This window comes from the organism of the source record quoted next, unplaced genomic scaffold (assembly GCF_019419815.1).
Source record: "Pyrus x bretschneideri cultivar Hongxiangsu unplaced genomic scaffold, Pyrus_bretschneideri_v1 Contig56, whole genome shotgun sequence".
NCBI classification, from domain to species: Eukaryota; Viridiplantae; Streptophyta; class Magnoliopsida; order Rosales; family Rosaceae; genus Pyrus; species Pyrus x bretschneideri.
The window spans coordinates 2070437-2086427 of NW_025999794.1; the positions used below are offsets into that span (position 1 = coordinate 2070437).

The window sequence follows — 15991 nt, forward strand, 5'->3', positions numbered from 1 at the left end:
TGTAGAAAATGTAAAAACCCTAAATTAGAAAAAGAAAATAGTTTGAGAAGAGTTGACACCTTGTATGGCTCTTGTATACCATCCAACTAAAATTGGACTTTTCTATTCGCTTCCATTGGTTGTTTTACAAAAGAGAGGCACAGCCTTTGCCAAAACCCATGTCATGCACGTATGTACCTAACTCTATTGCGGCCATCCGTATATTTAAACTCTTCCTTCAGCCCCAAGAAACTTCCCCGTCCCCCAATTAATAAACCTAGGCCCTGTAGCCTAGATAACACAATAACCCCCTCATTGGCTGGCTATCTTCACAATAGTCCAACATATTGGAGCGTGTGCAAGCCATGGCACGAGCCGTGTTTCTCGTATGGGTCTTGTCGGTAATTTTGGCCACAACCAACCTTGCACAAGGTTTAGGTGTCAACTGGGGTGCAATGGCGTCGCACCAGTTGCCTCCTAAAAATGTTGTTCAGATGCTCAAAGATAATGGGATCAAGAAAGTGAAGCTTTTCGATGCGGAACCTTCGACCTTGAACGCATTGGCCGGGTCAGGTATTCAGGTCATGGTTGGAATCCCCAATGAGAAATTGGAAAAGCTTGCTGATAGTTACTCAGAGGCACAACAATGGGTGAAAGAGAACGTTACCAAATGGCTTGGCAGCGTTAGTATCAGGTTTGGATTAATTTTCTTTTCCTTAATTTGTATATAATTAGGTTGTAATACATTGATATGGTCGGAAGTTTAATTTACATATTTTTGTTGTGTTTAACTTTAATTTGCAGTTATGTGGCTGTTGGTAATGAGCCATACTTGACGAGTTACAACGGTACCTACGTTAAGACTACTTACCCTGCATTGAAAAACATTCAAAAGGCCATACGTGAATCAGGAGCTGGGGACAAAATCAAAGCCACAGTGCCCTTCAATGCTGATGTTTACGAATCGTCATCAAGCAAACCATCAGACGGGCGTTTTCGAAAGGATATTAAGAACAATATGGTCGAGATACTTCGCCACCTTCGCGACAATAAGTCCCCTTTTGTCGTAAACATCTACCCCTTCCTCAGTCTCTACCAGAGCTCCGATTTCCCCAAAGAATTTGCTTTCTTTGAAGGTGGTAGCAAGCCAGTGAGCGACAACAACATTGAGTACAAAAACGTGTTTGATGCAAATTGTGATACGCTGATTAATGCACTGAAGAAAGAAGGTTTTGGTAACATGGAAATCATAATTGGGGAAGCCGGATGGCCTACCGATGGTGACAAGAATGCCAATATAAAAAATGCCAAGAAATTTTATGATGGCCTTCTCAAGAAACTTGGCAAGGAGGAGGGCACCCCTCTTAGGAAGGAAAAACTAGAAGTCTACTTGTTTGGCCTTTTCGACGAAAACCAAAAAAGTATTGCTCCTGGAGACTTCGAACGTCACTGGGGTATTTTCCGATATGATGGGCAGCCAAAGTTCCCTATGGACCTCAGCGGAAAAGGAAACGGAAATCAAATGCTGAAAGCCGTAAAAGGAGTTGAATACTTGGAGAAGCAGTGGTGCGTGTTGAACAGCGACGTTAAGAACATGAGCCAAACCGATGCGGAACTCAACTACGCATGCGCTGGGGCTGATTGCACAAGCTTGGGGACTGGAAGGTCTTGCGATTTGGATCAACATGGCAAAGTCTCTTATGCTTTCAACTCCTACTTCCAAAACAGAGACCAAGATGTTCGAACATGTAACTTTAATGGGATGGCAACCATCACGAAAAACAATCCCTCAGTAGGAGATTGCCTCTTTCCAGTTCAGATTGTCAACACCGGAGCGCCGAGGCATGGTGCAGTTGGTGTGGCTTATGCATTCAGCATCTTTGTAGGACTGTTGTGGATGATGATATGAGCTTCTTCACATTAATATTGATGTAAGCTAGTTAGACATACATGCAATGACTAATACATACATATAAAGGAATTAATTAGCCAGCCAATATAATACAATTAAGATATGAAAATTATTTCTGCAATACAACATTAATATTTTACTAATTACATAAAATTAATAATTAACTGTATATGCATTGTGATTAATCAAGTTTAACTATCCTTGTATGATACTTGTATTAGATAATTATGGTATTCTAGCTAAATTTTGAACTTACCCTAGCTAGTAGCTAGTTTCAAGGCTCGTTTCTCTACAGCCTTGAACACTGGAAATATGTCCGTAGGATGTAGAATGATTTAGACAACGAAAAAAATGATATGAGGAAAGTAGACACTACTAGAAAAGAGCCAGCTAAATTTAGAAATCAGTTGGTTAATTAGCCTGGTAACAAACCTTTTGAGCGCTTCCACTGGTTTAATTAAACTTTTCTTCTTAAACTCCATTAATTCCAGAATTAAAGAGTGCTCACAATTCAAAAGAAGCGTGGCCATCTCGATTGGTAGCTAGCTAGATAAGAGCTAAATGTTTCTTGTGTGGTTGTTGTGTTCCGTAATGCTGGTAATCTGGGTAGACCTGGACCTTGTACAAGGTTTACGTGTGAACTGGGGACATATGTCGTCGCACCCCTTGCCTCCCAACAACATTGTTAAAGATGCTTAAGGACAACGGGATCAAGAAACTGAAGCTTTTCGATGTGGATCCTAAGACCATGAAAGCCTTGTCCAGCACTGGTATTGATGTCATGGTCGGAATTCCCAAGGAAAAATTGAACAAACTTGCTCATGATTACGCAACTGCCCGAAAATGGGTCAAACAGAATGTCACTGCATATCTTCATAATGGGCGAGTCACCATCCGGTATGCATGTGTGTGTTTATGTCCAAAATGTTTGTCTTCCGATTCAATATTAGTGAAGCTGACTGACTGAATCCATCTTTTGTTTAAAAAAAAAAATTCACAGCTATGTGGCTGTCGGGAACAAGCCATTCTTAACAAGTTACAACGGTACTTATGTTAAAATGTATACCCGTAAGTGAAAAACGTCCAAAAGGCCCTAGCTGAAGCTGGCGTCGGAGGAAACATCAAATGCGTGGTGCCCTTCATTGCTGATGTATACGAATCTCCACTCAACAAACCATCAGACGGGCGTTTCCGAAAGGACATTCCAAAACAAATGTCGAAAATACTAGAGTTTCTTCGTACGCATAGCGTGCCATTTGTTGTCAACATTTATCCCTTCCTTAGCCTCTCCGGAAGCTCTGGCTTCCCAAAAGAATTTGCTTTCTTTGATGGTGGTGGCAAGACGGTTAGAGACAACGGTGCCCTGTACAACAATGTGTTTGATGCAAATTATGATACACTTCTTTGGGCGCTTAAGAAGGCAGGCGTCCCGAACGTGGATATTGTAATTGGGGAAGTAGGATGGCCTACGGATGGCCACGACTACGGGAGTAAGAAATTGGCCAAGAAGTTTTACGATGGCCTCCTAAAAAATTGGCAAGTCAAGTGGGAACCCCTCTTAGGAAAGGCTACTTGGAAGTGTACCTATTTGGGCTCTTTGACGAGGATCAGAAAAGTGTTGCTCCGGGGGACTTTGAACGCCATTGGGGAGTATTTAGCTACGATGGCAAGCCTAAATTTCCCATGGACCTCTCCGGCCAAGAGAACGGACATCAGATGCTAAAAGGCGTAGGGATTGAAATACTTGCAGAAGCAGTGGTGTGTGTTGCATAGCGATGTTAGGAACTTGAGCCGTGCACTAGCGGGATTCAATTACGCATGCTCTTGGGCAGATTGCACAAGCTTGGGAGGGAAGAGGTCGTGTGACTTGGAAATGCATGATAGAATCTCTTATGCTTTCAATGAGTTCTACCAAAACGGAGACCAAGATGTACGGAAATGTGATTTCAGCAGCACGGGAAAGAAGGTAACACGCGATCCCTCTCAAGGAGATTGTCTATTCCGTATACAGATTGATTTATTATGTGTTGCCGGACGGAGGCACGCCTTAGGTTATTCATCTACATCACTGTTTTTCATCATTGCCTTCTTCACATTATTCTAACTTTCTTTTATTTATTCGTTTATACAAGCAACAATGAGGAAGAAAGGAATTTTTGTTTTCCTTTTGAAATTTAATCCTTTTGCACAACCTATCCTCAATCAGAGGGCCGGCCAGCAGCACCAAATGCGACGGCCATTTATAGGCTTCGAATCAAGCTGTTAGAGAGGCGTTGAGAGTGCGATTTTCAGAGGGTTACAATTTTCCAAATACTTTTTACAGCAAATTGTGCTTTTTTTGGTTTTTGTCAATGTTTTTGTATTGTTTTCATTACAGTTTCATCCATGAATAAAACTCTTCTCCAACTAGTTCTCATCACATTATATTCAAACTACAAAAAATAGCTATGAACTGTCGAGAAATACATCTCTTGAGCTTAAAAATGTTTGGTGTAACTTCACTGACAAGTGACAACTAATAAATAGGAAGCAATAAAACCATCTCCGTATGTTGGCAACCTTCAACAGTGCAACAGTAACATGCACGCTCGCAATTTCAATTCACTGACACTAGTACAAATAACATTTTGCATGACGTAGGTCCTTCGTCGCGCAAAGTCAAAAAAACGTCGCGTAAAAATTTGCCGGAAGAACCTTCGTTGTGCGCCAAGCGTGCACCAAGCCTCTAAAAGCAGGGTTTGCGCGACGAAGAAATAACCTACGTCACGCAAAGTGGGTTTGAGTGACGTAGGGTTGTGCGTCACGCAAAGACACTTTGAGTGACTCACGTCCCTATGTCATGCAAACCCACTTTGCGTAACGCACGCCCCTACGTCACAACAAGTGTCTTTGCATGACGCACAACCCTACGTCATGCAAACCCACTTTGTGTGACGTAGGTTATTTCTTCGTCGCGCAAACCCTACTTTCACAAGCTTGGTGCAACGCATTTCCCTATGTCACGCAAAGACAGACCTATGGAACTTCTTCGTCGTGCAAACTCTTTTATTTATTTTTTTTTTTTTTTGACAAAAATATTTTTTGATTTAATTTTTATAAATATTGTAATTCAATTCTAAACAATAAATAATGAACCAAGAAAAAGTATTTAATTATAAACTATCCAAACAAAAAAAGAAAAAACTACAATAGGTAGTCTTCTAGGTTTGATACATCAAACTATTGGGTATCAGCTGGGCAAAGTGGCTGGGAGGTCGAAGGTGGAGCAAGATCAGCGGCTGGTAGCTAGATTTGGAGGCCGGACATTGCTAAGGCCCGTACAATCATACTCATGTGGTCGCCCTGGCCCTCATCTCGACCCTCATCTACTAGTTCTTGGCCTTTATCTGCTTGCTCTGGGCCCTTATTTGCTCTCTCTGGGCCTTTATCTACTCGTCCTGGGCTGCAAGCTGACTTTTTAGGGTTGTCACTTCCTCCTTCAGGGCATTGACCTCTCCTGTGGTCGATCTGGAAAAGAGGCACCCGTCTCACGAACCCTCGCCTTTCCCATACCCCGAACAACCTTGCCATGACAATGACCGTACTTCTGATCCAGGACCTCAATCATGATCTGAAAACCTACATCCTCAGGTACAATGACGTCCTCGATCGAGATCTCCAGAGAAGCTGCGATGTTGCCTCTTGGAGAACAACAGCGCCCTGTAATAATAAAGAAAAAACATATAATGTTTAATAACAAAATATAAATAATATTTGAACGATTCATAAATATAAGAATTTACATATACTTACATGAAGCTGCTCAGTGGTCTCATTGCCAGGTCAAACGTAAACGTCCTTGAACAGGTCGATCTATGGGAACTTAGAACCCTCCTGAAGAAAAAAAAAACATTAAGAAAATTTTACTAATCAATAATAAAAAATAAATTGTATAAAATTTCAAAATTAATATACTTTTACCTGACGTCGTGCCTCAAGCCTATACAAAAAGGGCTTCGAACTGGAATGGTGGAGAAGTGACTTAGACTCCCGAGCTCTCTTGCCAGCAATAGATTTCTTCTGTTAAACACACACTATACGTGTTAGTGCGACTATTTGAAAGAAATTATTTTAAAAAGCTTAAAAAAATAAGTAAAACAGTAATGAATTATTATTAAAATATTATGTACATACCACAAATTTTGGGTCCATAAAATGGTTGCAGAGCCATTCCCAATCCTCGGCCTATCCTCCAACTCGAATGGGCAACCCTCTAGGCGAGCAGTCTATGGATCACCAAATTTCTTAAAATACGAATGAAGATCGCTCTTCCAATTTTTGTACCGGTTTGTGAAGGTCTCGTCTAAGTAGGTGATGACCTCAGGGGATATGTCCTTAAAATCAAAATTGACCTACAAATAAAACAACAAAATAATAGTAAGAAATTTAATAATATTAAGATAATATACTTTAGTTTATAATATTTGTAAAAATAATTAAAAAATGATAAAAGGCTAAAAATTAATATACTAGCCGACAACTTGTCTCGCACCAATATCTTCGTCTCCTGGGGAATTTTTGCCCAAGTCTCCCACTGCATAGGACAACAATCCTGAATAACACAACCACAACTAGTAGCGATGATGCTATGCTGCTGTGAGGTAACCGTCCCACGATGTCGCGAGTCATATGCATTCTTGATCAAGGAGGCGGACAGACGTACATTTTGTGCCGTCTTCAGCATTCACTTAGGCCCCCTGGTGTTTTTTTTAGCTGCCTAAAAAAACTTAAATGGTGAAAACCCTAAGCTTAAATTTCTACAGAAAATTCTACAAAGCCTCCCATAATAGTACATCATTTCCCAAAACCTTAAAAAAAAAGTAAAATAACAGTAATTCACAACCCGTAACACATTTTCACAATCCAGCAAATTTTCACGATCATAAAAATAATAGTTTTAAAATGAAAAAAAAATGCAACGTAGTGAGAATTAGAAAAAACTACCTGGCTGGGAACCCCCACCCTCGACTCTAGATAACGAGGAAGTGTGAACAGAAGGCTCCGAATCACGGCGGCGCCGGTGATGCCGCTGTGCATTGAGCGACTGAACCAACACTGATGACGTCAATGATACAGGCACCTGGGACGCCGTAGCAGTAGCCTCAGTAAGGGGTGTAGGCTCCCCAATCAATGGAGCACTCACGGCTGGAGCAGTAGATGCTGATAATGCGGGAGGCGCATTAGTCACACTCCTACGACGAGTGATCAACTGCAACATCTATACACTTTTTGAACCATAAAAATATAACATTAGAAACTAATCCTTTCTTGCATTTGAAACTAGAAGAAAAAAGAAAAGAAAACTGAACAAATAAACCATGTGTGAAAAAAGCAAAAAAACTGAACAAACATTAACAGAAGATTAAAAAGTGTAATGAATCCAAGGCAGCACGATTGATTAAAAAGAGTCAGACCTAAACCAAGAGACCTATCCTAATCTGTCAAACCTCCAACCCAACTTTCTATTTGTTAGTCTATATGTACATTTTGTGTATATGCATGTGTATGTGTGTGTTTGAGAGACAGAGGAGAGAGATGGTGGTGTTGCTTCCTGCAATTTAAAAATACAATATACACCAAAAAAGCTAGATATGTTTTAATAGGTTAAAATTTCTAAATGAAACTAACATATGTATTCTCCTCTCGGTAGGAATACGGGATTGAACAATCAAAGTTGCCACTTAGAAAAAACATATAGCACACTATAGATAAAGTAGAACCCACACGCAATGGCCTCGGAAGTGCACATAAAATCTTCGTTTAATGATAATTTCCCAATCTACATATCTAGAAACTATCATAAACTTGACCTTTTCTGTCGGCTCCTGCTAAAGCATTGCTTATTTGTTAATATATATGATATAATATACCATATAGGGAATGCTCATCTAAGCCATATACCATGTGACCTTAGACATGGATGCTCTTATACAATTTTACCTTTGAATTAGAGATTTGTCTGTTGTATGCTTGTCTAATATTGAATTTGCATAAAATTAGCCTTTCAACGTATCTGCAAAAACAAAACACAAACAAAAAGCAAAGCGTAACTTGTTCTTAGAGATTCTGACAAAACAAACTATAAAACAAAAGAATATAAAGTGATACTAGGCTTTCTAGATTTCAGCTTCTCTTTTCCATGACTCCATCCAAAACTGTACATAATACATGGCGGCTAAGAAGAAGATAAATTGATGTTTTCTGGTGGCTTAAGAGAAATCAAAATATTCAAGTTCCTTCTTCACCTCTTCAGGGAGATTGGCTAATCTAATAAATGAAACCAAGACTCTCATGACCACTGCTATATCAAACTATCTTCCTAAATTATATGAATTGCAGTTAAAATGAACGTAAAAATCCTCTTTAGGAGGTTATTGGAATTTCAAAAATGCAACATGTTATGTATGAATCAGTTAACATAAAACCCAAACATGATAACAACAATAGTAACACAAATACAATGATTTAAATTCCTCAAAATCATATGTATCTGCCTTTGGTTGTGTCTTTATTCATTGAAACTACCAAATTGCACAATGCAGTTATCATAAACGGACATTTGGAAACTGGAAATATAACATGACTCGAGATAAATTAGAACAAAACACAGCTCCTTTTATTTACTCATAATGTATGTATTGAGTACTTCCTCTACACAGATCGAGAAAGCGAATGCTGGTTATATGAAACATCCTAGATGCTTAAATAAAATGATATTTCATAAACTAAGAACCACATAATCTGATCAGCGAGTACTGAAAACTGAACATTTAGGTAATCCCTAAAATTTGGCAGAAGAAACAGAAAAATTCTTAAATTCTTGAAGCAAGAGCCCACTTTAATTGGTCCCAAACCCAGTGAAGCTCAAGAACTAAAACCTAATCCAATTTGATACCCCAAACTAAACAAAACCCATCTCATAAAATCAGAGATATTGATAAATTAATCAATAACCAGACCAACATTTGCGTCAGGTGAACTAAATTCAATAAATTAATTAAATTATTAGACGATATGGGGTGACTGATGCTACACATGACTTATGTAGCACTAGTGGGGTGACTTATGCAACATCAGTCATATGCAGCATCAGTGGGATGACTTATGCAACATAAGTCACCCCATATCGTCTAATATAAATCAATTCATCCTTAACATAATGATTGATCACACAAATAACAATAAACATTTGAGCACAAAATTCGATTCAAAATAATAAAGAAAACAATCCCAGACACAAATTCGAATCAAAAGGGAAGGAGACTGAATGGGGGTGTGCGGGTGGTGGTAAATAGGGACAAGTCGTTCCCCCTTTAATTAAATTTTCTTTTCAATCACAAAATGAAACAACTCTAGGCTCTCTGGTTTTCAAAGTACTTAGAAATCAACATGCAATTTGATCCTAAACCCTAAATAACAAAACCCATCGAAAATCAGAAACCCTTACCTTGATTTTGGGACTTGATTGGCGTCGGCTTTAAGATTTGCATGACTACCCGTCGTTTAAAACACTAGGGAAGAGAGAGATCTATGGGAAAGAGAGAGGGAAGACAGGTCTGGGTTCAAGATTTGGGGATCAAGGTTGCGAAGAGGAGAGAGAGGTCTACAGGAAAGAGAAAGGGAGAGATAAGTGAGAGGGCAGAGAGAGGTCTATGGGAAAGATAGAGGAGATGCAAGACAATGGAAAGAGAGAGGTGTACAGGAAAGAAAGAGGAGATGCAGGTCTATGGGAAAAAAAGAGCGAGAGGGAAAAGAGAGGTCTACAGGGTTCAAGGCTACGAAACTTGGAAAATTGAAAAAAAGGCCTATTTTTCACTATTGCACCGACAAAATTATCAGCTGGCGCAACGTAAGGATACAATTTGATGTCGCGCAAAGAGGTTTTGTGCGACGAGTACATCAAAGTGTGGCGCGAGGTAATTTTTTTAAAAAAAAATTATTAAAAAAATTACTAAAAATGTGACTTCACCCTTTCAAGTTCAATTTTTTTTTTTTTTTTTTTTTACATAAACCCCACAATAATATATTTTTTTAACAAAAACCCATAATAATTGTTTTTACATATACATCATTCATTTTCTTAAGTATTATAAGTACAAACTAAATAAATTAAAATCTACTTAGTAAATATATATACCTTTGAACTTGATGGGAAACGCATTGTACGAAAGTAGTTTCAATGATCCAACAGTCAGACTTGTTTGTATATGCTTCAAGATCGTATATATCAAAAATCGCAAAAAACAAACATGCAAAGACCAAGTAAAGAGACAAAAAATTTCGACAGTTATAAACGAAAAATCATGATTAACGGTAGTTTTAACTTCGATTTTGATGATTTTTTACAGCTACACTCCTGGAACCTATATTAATACAATGAACTAATTCGATCGTCAATTTAAAGTATTTACACAAGTGGATACCCTTAATGAAAGTATAAATAAATTCTAAGTGTTAGTAAATCTATCGTTTTGATGGGAAACGCATTGACGAAACTAGTTTCAATGATCCAATCATCAAACTTGTTTTTGTATGCCTAGAGATTGCATACACCAAAAATCGAAAAGAAAAAAAAAAACATGCAAAGATCAAGTAACGGGACAAAACTTTCCGACGGTTGTAAACAAAAAATCATGATTTAACGGTTATTTTAACTCTGATTTTGATGATTTTTGACAGATACACTCCTTGACCATATATGAATATAATGAATGAATTCGATCTTCAATATAAAATATTTACACTAGTGGATACGATAAAATCTTATGTTATACTTAATGAAAGTATAAATAAACTCAAAGTGTTAGTGAATATATCGATTTGATGGGAAACACATTGTGCAAAACTAATTTCAACGATCTAACTGTCAAACTTGTTTGTATATGCTTCGAGATTGCATACACCAAAAATCTCAAAAACCAAACATTCACAGATCAAGTAAAGGGGCAAAACTTTTCGACGGTTATAAACAAAAAAAACACGATTTAAAGGTTATTTTAACTCCGATTTTGATGATTTTTTATAGATACACTCCCTTGACCCTATATGAATACAATGAATGAATTTGATCTTCTATTTAAAATATTTACACTAGTGGATGCCACAAAATCTTATGTTATACTTGATTAAAGTAATAAAAACACTTTGCATGGTGCACGTGACGTCGTGCAAAGACACTTTGCGTGACACACATCCCAACAGCATGCAAAGACACTTTACGTGACGCACGTACCTACGTCATGCAAACTGGGATTGCGCAACGCACATCCCTACGTCACACAAACTCGCTTTACGTGACGCACGTACCTATGTCACGAAAAGTGTCTTTGCACGACGCACTTACCTACGTCACGCAAAGACACTTTGTGTAACCTATGGAACTATTTCGTCGTGCAAACTCTTTTCTAAACAATAAATAATAAACCAAGAAAAAGTATTTAATTACAAACTATATGAAAATGTACATACAAGATGTTTGAACAAAAAAAGAAAAAACTCAAACAGCCTTTGCATGACGCATTGGCCCACTCTGGCGTCGCACAAAGTTATATTTTAAAACTCAAAAGGTTGAACCAAAACTCAAAAGAAAAAGATAGCCAAGTTGAATTGATCAACAACAAATCACTCCTACTACAATTACTTCGTAACTTAATAAGAAAATAGAAAGTAATTGAATCCTCAAATCCATAAAATCTCCAAAATCCACTAAAAAAATAACGAGAAAAAATCAAGAATATAATATCTAACTGATTCACACTTTGTTCAAAGTTCAACTACTTCATATCATATATTAATAAACATGATCATACACTTCAAAGTTAAACATGATTGTAATATCTCCTAAAATAGGACCCACAGGGGACACACAGATGTGCCACAGTGGACACCTTCCTCACTCATGCACAAGAACTCCTTCGCTATAAATAGTAGCTCCTCACCAACATTATCCAAAACCCAGTTGAAGCCTTCAAGCAGCGGATTCTGCAAATCCAAAAAAAGAAAACAAAGACCAATATCTAAATTCACAGAAGATTTTCAAAGTGTCATGGAACTAGTAAACCAGTTTGCAGACCAATTCAATATTCCAAGTGTCATGGAATATCCAAGCTTGAATATTCCAAGACAAGATCTTGATAACCTCTGAATATTCCGTCATTTTAACAAAAGATAGTACAGAGAGTTGAACAAAGATGAGACAAAGGGGAAGTAGTTATCCCCATAAACTGGTTGAGGTACTCGTCGACTGTGGTGTATTTGACATCATGGTAAAGAGTTGTGCCTTTTCTGCACCACAACAAAAGTAGCTGGTGGTAGATATCCTCTTGAAGCGATTGACAAGCCTGAAAAAGTAATGACACATATTAGATAAAGTATTTGCTTACCTTAAAAAAATAGTTCACTAACTACTCGATGAAATTAAATAATTAAGTAGTGACTAGTGATTAATGTCAAGTTATCTAAACAATAACAAAATAATTCTAGAATTGTAGTAGTCAACATACCTTTCTTATAACATCCATTTCATACAGCAAACTTGACTAAATTGCCTTTCACTAAGTCTGTATCTGTTAAGCAAACATCAAAAGAAATATTAGCATTGTTGTGTCATTTTCCTTGACCACATCAAAAGCAATTATTACCTGAAGAAGATAATTCTCTCTGGTTTAAGGCCAGTTGCTTGTAGAAATGCTCTGAAATGCTCCCTAACATAATGAAAATAAACATGGTAAGAAAATACACTCAACAACTATTATTTAAAAAAAAAAACAAAAAAAACAAAAAAAAAAACAGAAACAATAACAAAAAAGGTGCATGTTGACCCAATGACCTGATCATTCCTCCAGTAATCGGACCTCTGTTAGCGTCCTGCTCAACACTATAAAGATCTTGGATTAGTTCTTCATGGTGAGCCTGTGCAAAAACAATTCCTCGGTACTTAGTGACTTTGGCCAATCCATGGACGCCACCACTTGATGGAATAAATTAACAGCATAACACATTAAGCATTTTTAATTAAAATGAAATCATAATAGAAGACTGAAACTTATTGCTGCAATTGACAGAATTCTATCTTCCCCAGGTTGTGGATAGGTAACACCCACACCAAAGATGATTGTGGGAATGTCACTAACCAGAGGAATCCTTCTTTGAATGGCGTCTGTTAGAACAATGTTCCTTCCACCAACCTACAACAGTTTTAAATGTTGTCTCAATATTTCAATGCTAATAGAAGACAATAAAGTAATGTGAGAGACTGTGGAATTTTAAGTTTGTTTGAATGTATTTTTCATAGATTGATTGAATGTACAAGGGGGGATATATAATGAGGTAGAAGGTTACAACCAACCCTACCTTGGCAAATCCTACTAACTTGGTAAACTCTAAAGCTGTCACTCCTTAAATTAAGTGAGTTCAGCAAGTAGCTAGCACACAACTATCAACAAGTCATCTAGATGTCAATCTTCCTCAAATTCAGGGATTAGACTTAATAGAGAATTCCATGGAAAGAGGGAACATAAAATATGGCAGCATCAGTCACCCCATATCATCTAACATCCATATGCAGCATCAGTCATCCCATATCGTCTAATAGAGACAATGGAGTTCAATAGTGTTCCTTCCACCAACCTACACATGTATGCAATGGAGTTCAACATACAGACATAATACAGATCCATCTAAACAAATTAAAACCCAATACCTTGTTAATCATATTCCATTGCCCCATTCGTGGATTTTCAGACTTCTCACGACCAGTGTCATGGTATTCCAGATGTTGTCATCAATTCAAACACCAACAAAGAAAACAAGATAAATAAAAAAGCACTTGCACTATTCAAACAAGTTTGGAAAAAAATATTTACCGAAGGTGGCGGTAGAACACGAGCATTAACTAAAGCCATATCTTCTCTTGTATTCATTCCAAATTCCCGCTGGATAAGCTCATCCTTATTGTAACCATTGTGTTTAACCATCTGCACAGATGTAGAAACAAGAGGAAAACCATCTAGATTAGGAAAATAGTTCCATTGATTGAAAAGATGAAATCACGTCCAGACCTCAACTATACTACGTTGCCTCTCTCCAAGGCGATGACAAGTTGCTCTCATAAAAGCCATTACTTGTCTCACATTTAGCTTCCCAATGTACCTCTACCCAGCAACAATGGAACAAAGCTGCAAAAAGGTAAATAAGTAAACTAAGGTAAATAGGTAAATTATCTCCACTAGACTACTACCATACTTAGAAAAGAAACATGCTATGAAATAAAATGGTGAAGAAGTCAAGAAAGTAACCTTCATAGGCAAATAAATAGATTTTAAATCGCTCCCAGATTGAAGCGCATGCATTGCCACATCCCTCAGCACAATATTGTACCTCTCGCGCTAATAATGTACTACTGAAGTTCTACTTTGATTTTCTAGAGTGAACCTAAAATGCAAACATGGATGATAAGTTATGAACATTCTATTGCCATGGAACACCGTCATAAGCCAATTTGATTTTCTCTTCATATTTACTCTTTATGATGTATGATATTGCAAATTTAATCAAAATAGTTTAAACGAAAGTAGATAATGAGCGTGAAAATTCCAGTTCTACATTTCAAGTAAATCAAGTGCCATAACAACTTATATACATATAAGACAAGATATAAGCATAAATGTAATGTAAAGATTATAAGACTCGCGTCAACTTGCCCAGGGGTTCCATCGAGACCCCTGTGATTCTATAAGACCTATCCTCAGGATGAGAAAGTGCTACCTTGACCCCTTTAAGGCCTTTTTAACCTGTAAGTAACCGAATGCCAATCAGTTTCCAGGACAAATATTTTTAAAAGTAACCATTTGTAAACAAACATAAGTAAATACATAGAACTCTGAATAATTTAGTCTATGTGGACATCTACACCTGATCCAAATGAAGTGAATCCAAAATGAACAGGTCAATTCATAATAAAAGCAAATGATTACATGCTAAAACAAAATGCAACTTCAAAACCGAATAAGCATAAATACTAGCATATATGCATAAATATAATCTATAACAAGTATAAATAACTTGTACTTTGTTGTTTAGACTGGTAAAAAATAATTACAAACTATCAACACTGTATTTTATTTATATAGCTTAACTTTTAGATAAGTTGCCTATCAAAACTACATGAAACAAATCGAAGTAAAAATGGAGAATACCTTCAAACGATCACGATCAAATTCTTCCCATGCCTTTTTTAGTTTGACTTTGCCTTTTCTCAGCCTCCTGGTTTTTCCTTTACAAGTTTATATTAATCCTCATCCGAACTACAATAATAACTCTCGCTATACTTGCTATTATCATTTTTGGATTTCCATTCATCCTTATCTTCGTTTGCCTCTTCCGGTGCATTGTATTGTGGCAGATCACCAAGGTCAATTGCAATTGACTCTATTGGTATTTCGAATTCAGGAACTCCAGCTACTTTAAATGGTTCTTGGACAACATTAGTATCTCGAAGTGTTTCTTCATCAATTTCATCAAAGATAATAACTGTTGGTCGGCGACGTTGTTGTTGTTGTCATCATGATCTAGTTCCGAAATATCATCTACGATCAATCTTCTGAACAACTTTCCAACCATTGCCAGCTTTAGGGTTGTCTATAAAGAATATTTGTTTCAGCATAGTTGCCAAAATGTATGGGTCTTCATCATACCAACATCTGGTAGTGTGTACTGATAGTGAACCATGGTCTCGCTTAACACTCGTTCGGTTATGTGGGTTTGTATCAAACCAAAGACACTTAAATAGTGTCACTTGACACCTGTCTTTGTAAAGCAATTATACTACACTAGTTAGTTTGCCATAAAAATCAATGTCTTCAATGTCGCCTACACCCAGGACGTGGACACCACTATTTTGAGTAGACGACTTGTCATCACGTGTTGCCCCAAGAACTTGATCCCGTTGACATGACAACCTGAGAACAATTCAACGTCAAGCGGTCCTCTTGCCAAGTTATATAATTCTTCATTGTAAGCGGGTGAATTCAGTTCCTTCAATTTGTTCATCTAATAACATAT

The 15991-nt window shown here is 37.4% G+C and overlaps 1 protein-coding gene and 1 pseudogene across 1 annotated transcript; both read left to right on the forward strand.

The window, feature by feature from the left end:
* Positions 1-233: 233 nt before the first annotated feature.
* On the forward strand, positions 234-2028 carry LOC125471081 (glucan endo-1,3-beta-glucosidase 8-like). The gene is made up of 2 exons (XM_048570964.1): positions 234-673; positions 784-2028. The coding sequence occupies exons 1-2, from the start codon at positions 345-347 to the stop codon at positions 1886-1888; spliced, it is 1434 nt and encodes a 477-aa protein (XP_048426921.1). The 5' UTR covers positions 234-344; the 3' UTR covers positions 1889-2028.
* A 454-nt stretch (positions 2029-2482) lies between these two features.
* LOC125471065 lies at positions 2483-4280 on the forward strand (annotated as a pseudogene).
* The last annotated feature ends 11711 nt before the right edge of the window (positions 4281-15991 follow it).

Excerpts from the sequence above, each read along its gene's own strand:
- LOC125471081 (XM_048570964.1), top strand. The coding sequence starts at position 345 with ATGGCACGAGCCGTGTTTCTCGTATGGGTCTTGTCGGTAATTTTGGCC. Across the intron at positions 674-783 it reads CTTGGCAGCGTTAGTATCAG|TTATGTGGCTGTTGGTAATG; the intron begins GTTTGGATTAAT and ends TTTAATTTGCAG.